Source organism: Callorhinchus milii, unplaced genomic scaffold, assembly GCF_018977255.1.
Source record: "Callorhinchus milii isolate IMCB2004 unplaced genomic scaffold, IMCB_Cmil_1.0 Scaffold1, whole genome shotgun sequence".
Lineage (NCBI taxonomy): Eukaryota > Metazoa > Chordata > Chondrichthyes > Chimaeriformes > Callorhinchidae > Callorhinchus > Callorhinchus milii.
Window position 1 is genome coordinate 132,530,151 of NW_024704742.1, and position 12,872 is coordinate 132,543,022.

At 39.8% G+C, this 12,872-nt stretch overlaps 1 protein-coding gene across 3 annotated transcripts in view; it reads left to right on the plus strand.

Annotated features, from left to right (window-relative positions):
- The window catches only part of dnai1.2 (dynein, axonemal, intermediate chain 1, paralog 2), a 91,612-nt gene that overhangs the window by 51,405 nt on the left and 27,335 nt on the right, over positions 1-12,872 (plus strand). For 2 of the 3 annotated variants that reach the window (XM_007897127.2, XM_007897128.2), the window contains one exon: positions 8,324-8,509. In XM_007897127.2, the coding sequence (XP_007895318.1) occupies positions 8,324-8,509 (186 nt within the window). Of the gene's footprint in view, positions 1-8,323; positions 8,510-12,872 lie in introns of those variants that run through there. The other variant, XM_007897129.2, reaches the window with a different exon arrangement.

Consider the following 12,872-nt stretch of genomic DNA (forward strand, 5'->3'; position numbering starts at 1 on the left):
AGGTGGATGTTAAAAGATCCCATGGCACTGCTCAGATAGAGAAGAAGGTTTCTCTCTCCCGGTGTCCTGGCCGACTCATCCCCCAAATAAAATTGGTCATTCACGGCTGTTTGTTGGACGTGGAGTCCTGTAGCTCAGTGGTTAGAGCACTCGCCTTGTAAGCAGAACAACTGGATTCAAATCCAGGCAGGACGAAACCTTGGGCCTTACTCCACACGCCTAATAATAATCCCTCCAAAATAAAACAATGATAAATTGGTCATTTTCAATCCACGACTGTTTGTGGATACAGCTGTGTGCAATTGGTTTTGCACACAAATATACGTCTCAAAGCGCTTCACAGAATAGACTGTAAAGTGAATTAGCCATATATTTGTGGGCGAAACGCCCATAAATATAGCGCCCGTTATGCAGGGTGGCAGATCAGTATGCTTGACAGTGGCAGAGCATGATGTCGAACTGGGGGGAGGGGGAAGGGGATCATAGGCACGGGCGAAGTGGAAGGTCTTCAGTCACGATCTGAAGATGGGAAAGGAGGGGGTAAGATGGAGGGTTTGATGAGAGTGTTCCAGAATTTCGAGGCGTAGTGGCGAGTACACCCACCGATGGTATAACGGAGGGTACGAGGGAGAAGCAAGAGGCTGGAGTCAGTCGAACGGCAGCAACAGGTAGTAGGCTTGGGGAGTAAGCAGATTGGAGAGGTATAGCAGTGCCAAAGCATGAAGTGATTTGAAGCCAAATGTGAGGATCTTGAAATCAATCTGTTCGATGATAGAGAGTCAGTGGAGCCTGGCAAGAACTGGTGTGATCAGGGTGCAGAGATTAATGGGGGTATGCACATGGGGAAGTTGTGGATTAACTGGATTTTGTGATTAGTGGAGCTTGGGAGACTGGCGAAGAGGTCATTTGAGTAGTTGAGGTAGGAGGTGATGAAGGCATGGACGAGGGTTTCTGGACCATTATTATGAAGTCATGTATGATGCAAAAATGTTGTGTTTCCAAGAATTGTTGTGGTAAGTAACACACGTTTAAACTAGAGGAGTCCTAAATCACAATTCCAGCTTTTGAAGCGAGGGAATATACACATAATTGTATTTGCTTGCGATGTTGCCCTAAATTCATGATGGTGTGTATATTTTTGTGGCTAATTGGTTGTAAACTACTTTGTCAACAAGGTTCAGTTTTCTAATGTCTATTTGGTAGACAACCACTCATGAAAGCGCTATATAAATGCAAGTTGTTTAAATGCAATTCTTAACACCAAAGCACCATGGGTCATCCCCCCAACATGAAAAGCGCTATACAAATGTAATGTTGTTGTTAAACATTACATTTCAATATTTCTCTTGGTATATTCATTTCCTCAGGTTCCAATGCATAAAAACGGAATGAAGGTACATCTTGTGTCAGACAGATTCAGTTGGTTGCACTCTCACTTCTGAGTCTAATAGTTGTGGGTTCAAGCCCTGTGCTGGGACTTGGAGCTCATATTGTGTAGGCTGACACTCCAATTCAGTACTGAGCTTATGATTGCTTTCCACTCAGAAAACATTTACCCTGTTTAATTGCACAAGTATGGACTCATAAATGGAGAGGTTCATATTACTTTATGTAGACTTCCTACAGGCAATCTTTGTGACTCACTAACTGCACAATGTAAAGGTCCAACTGAATTCATTTGGTTAAACAATATTCCAACACAGTGACTTTAGTATTAATAGCAATAAAGTTTATTTTTTTAAAAAGAACAAGATCTAGATGTGAACCAAAGCTATAACTAGTTGACTAACTGAGATCTAGAAGTCGAAACAGAAGTTGTCACAGTATCAGCACAAAACCAATCTATTACTATTCCTTATTATGAAAATAAGACCTTAAAGAGAAACATTGATCGAAAATGCCAAATACGTCATCAAGCACCAGAAGCAGTAGACCACATATGGTCATCATGTTCAGCCCTAGCACACTCAGAGAATCTGATTCTACATAACAATGTAGCTAAATATATTCACTGGACAATTTGTAAACACTTTGATGTTGATGTAAAGACTAACTGGTGTGAACATAACCAGCAAAAGTGACTTCGAAAAATAACATTACAATAATCTGGAGATCACAAGTACATACAGATAGAACAGTAATCTGCAACTAACCAGATATTATCCTAAAGAACCAAATAGATTGTACATGTAGAATTGTTGATCTGGCTATCCCAAGTGATTACAACGTAAGAAATAAGGAACTAGGGAAGGAAATATATTGATCTACAAATTGAATGTGAACGGATGTGGCAGTATAAAATAAACATAGTCTCTATAATCATTGCTGCAACTGGAACTGTTAATAAGACTGTTTAGAAATGGCTTGACAAAATATCTGGTGAACAAAATATCAACCTCCTTCAAAAAGTAGCTATTTTAGCAAATTCAAACCTACTAAGAAAAGTAACATCCATTCATATGTAACGGGGCAGTGTTATTGGTCTAGCTGACCCATCACTGAAAACCACTTAGAAATTACCTCCATAGAGTGATGATTTAAGCTGTAATAACATCATAATAAAAATAATCCTTACAATTTATATAGCACCTTTCATGTTGGGAGAATGGATCAAAGCACTTCACAGGATAAACTGTAAAGTGTAATGAATGTACTTTGTAAGTAAATTCGTCAGTCATTCAGCACACAGCAGCGTCCCACAAAGAGCCATGAAGTGTATGACCAATTGAACAATGTATCCCTCAAAAGCAAAATGAGAACAAAATGAATATGACTCAGGTTAGAAGAGCGAAGCAAAGGGATGGAACAAAGTGCAAATAAAATTTAGTTATCGTGCACCTTATAGACTTATTTGAAATAAATAGTGTTCCCAAAGCCCAAAGGATATAAAGATTATTACTTACCCGGGTGACAAAGCTCCATTCTCAAACACTTTCTCCAAGGATAATTAATAGAGTCTAAAACCCAATTGCCTGAGAATAAATTTAGAAATCATCTGTAATCATGATATCAGTAATTTAGTACCACAACAATGGCATCTACCACATACTGTTCTATAACTCAAGTAAACCTTGTCATTCGTCCTTATAATGGGATTTCTCGGAGAAGTACATTTGCTAACTTCCCATTCATTTATCTTGAGTGGGGAGGGGAGAGGGGAGGTAAGCGGGGTCTCCTTGGAGCTGAACTGTTTCCAAGGTGACATGTTTCGCAATGTCAGAATCGAGCCAACCCTCTGTTGCAGTCTTAGTAATGGTCTGGTCCTGAGCCTGGGATGGGGTGCAGTATTCCAGGGCACTGCTGCTGATAGCACAGCCAGCCTGACTCATCGTCAGAACTTGGAAGGGCAGGACAGACACTGGAGTAGGGACTTTTCCCATTCCGCTCCTGTTAACCCTGCAAGCCAAAGCCTTAACTGGTAGTGGTGGTCCTAGCTGGACAAGTAACAAGAAAGCTTGCTAGACTGTACTTTCAATGGCAAGCTATACTTTTTTAGTTGGATAGACTCCAGCAGTACCCTAACGCACACTATGGGGTCCCCAAGCCTTGGCTCTTACCAACCTATGCGGAATACTCTTCTGAATTAGGTAAGCAGGGTATCTCCCTTAAAGGAGAGAGTGCACATTCCATTACAATAAATATCTCTGGAATTTCCATGTGTAGGTGGGATGCATTGACTTCTCAGTTTGATTTGGATACTCTTAAGCATGGTGATGAGTTCCCGCATGTGTCGGGGCCCGGCTGGCCCCACAAAAAATTGCTAGCATATTGTAAACAGCACTTATTAGAACCTTTAAGGGCATCAGTCAGAACCTAGATACATTACAGTAGATTTTTCAACTATTAACAACAAATGACATATGTTGACAAGTGACATAAATAGCCTGTCTCAGTTGGTAGCATTCTCGAGTCTGAATCAGAAGTTGTGAGTTCAAGCCGCATAGCGGGACTTCATTTTCTAGGCTGACACTCCAGTGCAGTTCAGGGAAACACTCCCTTGTTGAATTTGGCATCCTGTGGGTAGGATGTTATATTTAGGTACCATCTGACTGTTCAGGTGGATGTTAAAGAACCCATGCCACTATTCGAAAAGAGGGGGGAATTTCTCCCAATGTCCTGGTCAACAATCCCCCAAATAAAATTGGTCATTCACTTCAAGCCTGTTTATGAGACACTGCACAGATTGGCTGTTACATTTGCCTTTGAATACCCAATCATTACACTTTACAGTAAAGCATTTGTGAAGCATTTTGAGATATTGCAATAATATTATAAGACTATTAAATGCAGGGATTATTATTATGTTATGCTGATGTATAAAGTGACCTTGCAGTTTCTCTTAATACTGATTAGTCTCTCATATTAAGTAGTCTGATGAAGCTTTCCTGCAGTGGTTTGGAAATTCTTGTTGGAAACTCTGCTACTACCCCCTGTAATGAGGTTTATTTGCTTTCGCTGAGTTAGAAAATTGCAAGGTGGTCAAACCATCTGGCACCTTGCAAAATATGTTCAATTAATATGAGATATCTTGACAGCTTTCTACAATATAAAATACAAAGCAATAAAATAGAGTTCAAAAATATTATATTCCTGAACACCAAATCCAAAGTAATTTGAAGTAGGGATTTAAGAAGGTTTTGAAAGCAGAAAGGAAGGGTGTGAAACAGGGGAATATTGGGAAGGCGTTCCAGAGATTGGGCTTAGTGAGTGAAAGTTTGATTGCTGATGTACAGGATGGAGAGAGGCAAAGATCATGCAGCAGGCCTGAATGAAGCAATCATTTTCATTGGTTGTTAATTATGTAATTAGCAGCTCTGTGTGTATGTTACACTTGGTTTACAGCTCGAGCGTATTTGTCCCCGACAACTGTTTTTACTGACTTTCTCTACGAACACATTTCTGGATTGGGAGCTTTCCAACTTGTGTCTTTAATGATGAACTGATTAATATTTCTGTGTTGTCGTGGGAAGTGCAAATGATGTACTTGATTCTGTAATTGAAAGTACTTTGCAATATGATCAGATTTAGTATATGCATTATATAAATTGGACTTGACTGACCTTAAAGGACAAATGGAAACTGCTACTATTTTTTTTCTTGGCATTTAAGCGAGCAATACGTGCACTGTATTTAAAATGTGTATTTTTTTTTCTCTCTTATGCATCAAGAATACTAAATGTTATCTTAATTGCAGAGACAAACGTACCAGCCTTGACAAATGTACAGTATCTTCTTCTGGCACAATAGAATAATCCTTACAAAAACTAACAGAAACATTGATAATGTGGAGTGCTATAGCTTAATTGTTTGAGCACTCACCTCTCAAGCGAGTGGACCTGGGTTTGATTCCCAGGCAGGGCGAAACGTTGGGCAAGTTTGCTTGTTCCACACACCTCTGTTTGCCTAGCAGGAAGTAGGAACATTGTTGTTAGTCAATTAGCAGGTCGCTTTTATGGGGTAAGAATCCCTTAGAAATGACAATAATAATTTGGTCAATCAATCCACGACTGTAGGACACTGCTGTGCTCAATTGGCTGCTGTGTTTCGCCAAATATAGTCAATTCACTTTACAATATTCTGTGAAGTGCTTTGAGTCATCTCAAAGACGTGATAAGGCACTATATCAAATGCACGGATTATTATTATTGTAATATAAAGTGTGGAGAACGAGGTGATCTCAGCATCTTCACATCTGTATTCTGTCATCCATTGGTACATCCTTTGGATGAGATGTTAACCTGAATCCCATCTACCTGTTCATAACATAACATGTAGGAGCAGGAGTAGGCCATTCAGCCCTTCGAGCCTGCCCCGCCATTCAATCATGGCTGATCTTCTAATCTAACTCCAGCTAATAACCTGACCCTGCCTTATCCCCATATCCCTTAATCCTTTTTGCAATAAGAAATCTATCTATCTCAGTCTTGAAGTCTCAAAGTGGATGTTAAAGACCCCAGTGCACTCTTCGAAAAGAGAAGGAAGTTTCTCCTGGTATCCGGGCCAACAGTCTCCCAGATACAAAAATGGTCATTCATTTCATGGAGTTTGTGGGATAATGCTGTTCAAAACCTGGCATCCACATTCACCTATAAAATATAGGCACTGTTCAGAAAATCACTGTGAAGTGATTTATAATAATAAGAAGAAAATCTTTGCATTTGATATAGCGATTTTCACATCAGGAAGACGTCTCTAAGCATTTTACAGGATTTACTGTAAAGTGCAGTGATCGTATTTTTTAGGTGAATATGGCAGCCAATTTGCACTCAGTAATGTCCTATAAACCACCGTAAAGTAAATAACCATTGTTAACCTGGGATTGTTACCAGGATAGCAGAGAAACTCCCTTTCCATTTCAAATAGTGCCATGGGATCTTTAATGTCCACCTAAAGAGGTAGAAGAAACCTCAGCTTAACATCTCAGCACCTTAGCACCTTCTTGATTCCAGGACCACTGCTGTTCTGACCGATAACCTGTTGGACGTCAAGTCCTAGATGAGCTCTAACATTCTCCATTTGATTGTTCACAAGACAGAGGATTTCTTCCTTGGTTCCTTCCATGCCTTCTTGCATTAACCTGTAACCGGGCCCTGACACCTGACTTTTCAGCACTTTGGGACGTCCTCCTGACATGAAATTGTAATTTTGTTGTTGTTGTATGGAGGCACACTCCACCTCACGGAGCCAGTGTGGAACCTTTAAACCCCACACCTGTGCTGTGTGTCTAGCTCAGCTTTCCCCCACTTCCATAATATTGCCTACCTCTGCCACTATTAATAATACTACTACTAGTATGTGGAGTCCTGCAGCTCAATGGTTAGAGCACTCGCCTTGCAAGCGAGACAGCTGGGTTCAATTCCAGGCAGAGGGCGAAACCTTGGGCAAGTTTCCTTACTCCACACGCCTAATAATAATCCCTCCAAAAAACAAAAAAACAATAATAAATTGGTCATTTTCAGTCCATGACTGTTTGTGGGACACTGCTGTGCACAATTGGCTGCCGCGTTTCACCCACAGATATACAGTCAATTCACTTTACAGTCTATTCTGTGAAGAGCTTTGAGATGTTGAGAAGACGTGAAAAGCGCTATATCAAATGCAAGGATTATTATTTATTATTATAACTAATAATAATGCCTGCCCACTGAGACCCTAATCCATGCATTTATTACATCCAGGCTTGACTATGCTAATGGTCTGCTCACTGGACTACCTGACTCTCCCCTACACAAGTTGCAAATTATCCAGAACTCTGCAGCTCATGTCCTTTACCACACAAGGTCCACAAGCCTATTATCCAAATCCTCATCTGGCTCCTTAGGCTCCTCATCTCCCAGTGGATCAAGATTAAGATCCTCATACTCACTTTCAAATCCCTCACGGTCTTGTCACACCCTACCTTTGCGACCTCAACCGGCCCCACTCCCTGCACTCAGTGGGCACTGGCCTGCTCCAGTCCCTTATTTTCCTCCCACCCAACTGGCATTCAGGATTTCAACTTATCTGCCCCATCTCTCTGGAACTCAATTCCTAGGTCCCTCAGATTTGCGCTCACCCTCCCTCACCTCTTTCAAGGTCTGATTCCAGAATTTCCTCTTTGACCGTGCCTTTAGTCATACTTTCCCACCCCACCTCCTCCCAACTTCAACTTGGGTGCCAAGCCAGGACTGTCAAGTGCTTTGCCACGTCCTCCCAACACGATAGGTGCTAAATAAATATAAATTTGTATTTTGTATTTTCCACAGCTTTGCACAGTGCAATGTATTGGGAAAAAGAAAAAAAAAATCTTGTTAGCTAAAACTAGGTAGAATATCAGGCCTGTAGGGAGATAAAATGACAACTGACATAGAAGAGAAACCAAAAGTAAAGAAAAATGGAGATAAATAACTGAATGAGTTTTGTTTTGTATGTGTGTGTTCCAATGGTCTTTGACACAATGTGATTATGTTTGAATTCTCCATGTGATAAGTTCCTGATCTTGGATGTGTTACGTGGACAGATGCCAAATGGAAAGGCCTTAAATTTCCCACAACGAGAAAGATTGAACAAACTGTACAGCTTTAATGTAAAGAACCTTAAGTCTTGATAATAGGGAAGCCAGTAATGCTTTACAGGGCACACACCTCAATACATCATAACTTTTCTTACAAAATATACAGTCACTACACTTCACAATATTTCCTGAGACATCCACCTGACATGAAAAGCGCTATATTAAAAGCAAGTATTATTATTATAAGATAATTTACATGTACATGTATTTAATGCCATAAGTGAATACCAACATCTATGCTGATCTCTCAATCTGTTTTCCCTTTGCCAGGTTCACATGTTTGACCTGAATATTAACAAATATGAACCAGTCTGTGTTCAAGTCGTCGTGTCCAGGAAGAAAAATAAACTGACACATGTTCAGTTCAACCCTGTCTACCCAATTATAGTAGTAGGAGATGATCGGGGTTGTGTGATGTGCATGAAGCTGTCTCCAAACCTCCGCAGACAACCCAAGGTAAGATGTTCAGTTGCAAATTAAATGTGCACTAATGTACAGTATGTTCCTCTGGTTTCCTAAGGGACTGCCTGACAACTCTTCTTTCGCTGACATTATCCCAATCATAGAATCATAGAATTATGCAGCACAGAAGGAGTCCATTCAGCCCATCGTGTCTGTGCCAGCTCTTTGAAAAGAGCTATCCAATTCAATCCCACTCCCCTGCTTTATCCCCATAGCTCTGCAAACTTGTCCTCCCCAAATGATTATCTACTTCTCTCATAAAAGCTGTTAACGAATCGGCTTCCACCACCCTTTCAGGCAATGCTTTCTAGATCCGAACAACTCGCTGTATGAAAATATTTCTCCTCCTCTCCCCTCTGTTTCTTTTAACAACTATTTTAAATCGGTGTCCTTGGGTTACCAATGGAAATAATTTCTGGTAATCCCGAGTTACTGACCCACTCACCAGTAGAAATAATCCCAAATAAACTATTTTTAAAAACAAAACAATTACCATTTAAAATATTTCAGAAATGGCCTCTCCAGGCTAAATTGCAAAATACGAGCCTGGTGGTTTGAAAGAACTGTTCCTGGGTTTTTGATTTATTTGCTGACTTGTAACGTGGCTAAATGCACTTTTCATTCTATATTCTTCAAATACTGTAGCCTTAAAAGTAAGCCTAGAAGGCAAGAAGTATACCTTAAGATCTTTTTATTGATGCTGAAGTAACATCAAGGTGGTGCCTACATTTGTGATATCTTTACTTCTCACTTGTTGACACCAAGTATTTTTACCCACTGCCAGTTTCAAACGTCTTTTACAGTGCACATTGTTTAGGAAATTATCCATATTATTGGTTATTTGTCTACTACATTCTACTCTTGAATACCATATTGTCCAGTGTCAGGCATTTTTAGTGTTAGATGTCCCATGTCATACTCAAGCCAGGACGACCTGCTGACACTGGGAGATGATTTTGAAGGACTTCATCACGATGTGAGGAAACTTGACGTGAGTTGGTTGAGTCACCCTTGGCACAAACCCACGTCGGTGAGCAAACCAAATATAAGTTTAATAGTTGCGTTTGCTATAACATTAAAACATCTCATTGTGCACTGACTATTTGTTAGGCAAACACAGCAACACATTTCAACACAGCAAGGTCCCATAAATGAAGAGACTGACCAATTTATTTGGAGGATTGTTTGCAAGGACATTGGAAGAACAACAACAAATTACATTTATACAGCACCTTTCACGTCAGGAGGATGTCCCAAGGCGCTAGACAGTTAGGGATCCGCACCAAGCTGGTGGTTGGGATCAGGAAGGTGGAGGGCGGGGAGGGTAGGAGACGAGGGTGAGTGAAGGCACTCTCAAAGAGAAACTTGTTTCGCCTTTTGAATAGTGTCACGGGATGTGTAAAAGCCAGCTAATAATTATGATTATTTAGCGAAGTTTCTATTATTCTTATTGACTCCATTGATTCAATAGCATGTACCTCTTAAAATTAGAATTAGAATGGAAAAAAATATAGTTCTACCTTACCTACATTGTAATGGTGTTGAGATGCATTATAAATATTTGTGCCTATTTAAAAAAAACTCCAAAAAGTATATGTTGAAGCCCTTCTTCCAGAAGGATTATTTTTCAAAATTCCCTCTCAGGTCAAAAGTCAGGAAGTGATGTTATCAGAGTCACTGGTGAAACACTGAGATAGACAGACATACAAACAGAAAAAACAGATGAATAGGGAGAGGAGTGGGAAGGATCACTGAAACAGTTAGATTAAGTTAGAGGAAACTGAGTAATCCAATCAAAGGAATAAGAAACCACTGAGTCTCAGATACCCCTAAATAAACCTATTATTTACTCTGTAAAACTCTGTATCTCCGCCTCCCTCTCTCCCCTTTCTGTGCTTGACCATTCACACTGATGACATAACCAGCTTGATTTATTTTCATGAGCATTGACTCCAGTATTTCTAAGTCTAAATCTTAACTAAACATCACCAACTTTATAAAAATTCTAAAATTAAATATTTTGAACCAAACATAATTCAGCTGATTATATATGCTTAAGCGTTTTTTTCACACCGTCCATTCTACTTTAGATTCCTGATATGTGGCCATATAATACTGAGACATCTGCCACCCCCGTTTCTCAGCCTGACTTGGTTTTAATGTGCCGTTATTTCTTTATACTCGGCCTGCTCATGCCTTATATCATTGGAATCTAAAATGAGATATATATATATATAACATTAAACTATAAATTACAAGTCGGCTCATTTTATCCCCAGAATACCCAAGCTACCATCTTCACATCAAAGCATCAAACTGCTTTTTGATGAGCCCTGGCCATAAAAAGTCTTGTCAGTAACTATCAGATTGACCTGCAGGAGCTCCACTCCAACTTTTGCGGAAATGGATCGTGTAGGAATAGAATTTCATGACACACATTAGTTATTGGCAGTCACTGCTATTTGCAACTACTTGGTACGAGTATCTCAATCAAACCCCTACTGTTCCCTTGCAACCTATTCACTACCACCCCCTCAAAGCCTTGGGAGGCTCAGTAACATCTGCTCTTTGTTCCAGTTCCATTTTTCATTCATTTGTGCTAATTTGCAGTCTGGTCTTGTCACTCACCTTACTAGTTAAATCTGGAACTCTCTTCCTCTCAAGGCTGTGAATGCTGGATCCATTCAAATTTTCAAGACTGAGGTGTATAGATTTTTGTTAAGTAAGGGATATGGGGCAAAGGCGGGTAATTGGAGTTGAGGTGCACATCAACCATGATCTAATAAAATAGCGGAACTGGTTTGAAGATCTGAATTGCTATTTACATCCTCTCTCATCTGCCCTATTTACAATTCTGGGTAAATGGCATTTGGTACTAAACTATATAGACCAGGAAGGAAGGACTAAGTTTCTATCCCTAATCTGTTCTGAATTAACTGACAGGGATGCAATGCTATAATTTGCTTCCAGATCCCTAAGCAAAGTAAGAGGGGTGGGGAGGAAATCAACTCTGTTTAATGTTCCAGAGACATCTAATTTGAACCATGTTTATGCACAAGGAGTGCATCAGATTTGTGGATCATATTGGGTTGAATTAAAATGTATTGTATATCCCAAAACTAAAATAAGTCATTTACAGTTCAATCCACAGTCTGTGGAAATTGATCTGATCTCATTAAGCACTTTTGCAAGTGTCCTCAGTGACCTCAGGCAAAGAAAAACATGATACTGAGCTCCACTCCTAATCAACATCCACAGAACCGTGCTGTTCAATGTTGAACAATGACAGGATAGCAACTGACTGTGATGTTCTCTACAGTCAATCGCCTGCTGACACTTACTGTCTGTTCTCACATTTGAAGAATGGCCAGTCCAGCTAGGTACTGGAGAGCTGCCAGTGTCTGTGGAACTGTAACGCAGTGTGAGTCACCACCTTCTGGACAGGAGGAGAGAAAAGTGGGGAGGGAACACTAAAACAGCCAGAGGAATTGAGCAATCCAATTAAAGGAATAACAAACCACCAAGGCTTAGATTTTTTCCCCAATACAAACCTGCTCCAAAAGGATATTGACTCAATAGGTAAATAAGTCTGTCTCAGAACATTTTGCTTCTATACACAGGTTTTCAAATAAAATAACTACAAATTTTGAATTCTGTGCATCGTATTGTCAATAAAAGCAAATTGATTTTCGTTAGAAAAATGCACGGTAATACAAGGGGATGAAAATAATAATAATAATCTTTGTATGTCGTCGAGATGTTTAAAAACACTTAATGCATAATTTCATAGCAGATTAATGTGATTGAATCTTTTATGAAACATTGCATGTTTCCATCCATATCCTACACTGGTTATGTAACTAAACACCCTGCTCCTCGTCTGTCCAATTTTGCCATAATGGTTTGGTCCAACATCTGCTTTCAAACTGCTTTCAGCTGTCAACTTGGATATCGCTAAACTGACAAAATATGTTTCCCCCTGAGCCAGAGTTTGAGAGTTGGTTCACAGGATACAGATCGAGTGAAGTAATTATCCTGTTTTTAACTGCGTTTAAACACCATTCTCCATGATGGGGAGTAGACAAAATATACAGTCAATTCACTTTAGAGTATATTTTGTGAAGTGCTTTGAGATGTCTCAATAACGTGATAAGGTGAAAATCAAATGCAAGGATTATTATTATAGAAATGAAGTGAAGCAATCTTTGAGTCCAACTGTTATGCTGAGACTTACAGGGAATGATGGTGGTCACGTTGAATTTGTGTGAACCATTGCACTTTTCACCCCGTGAAATCTTATAAAATATGAAAAAATACACAATCTCAGTCGGAGATGGTGTTTTGCTTTTAGCCTCTT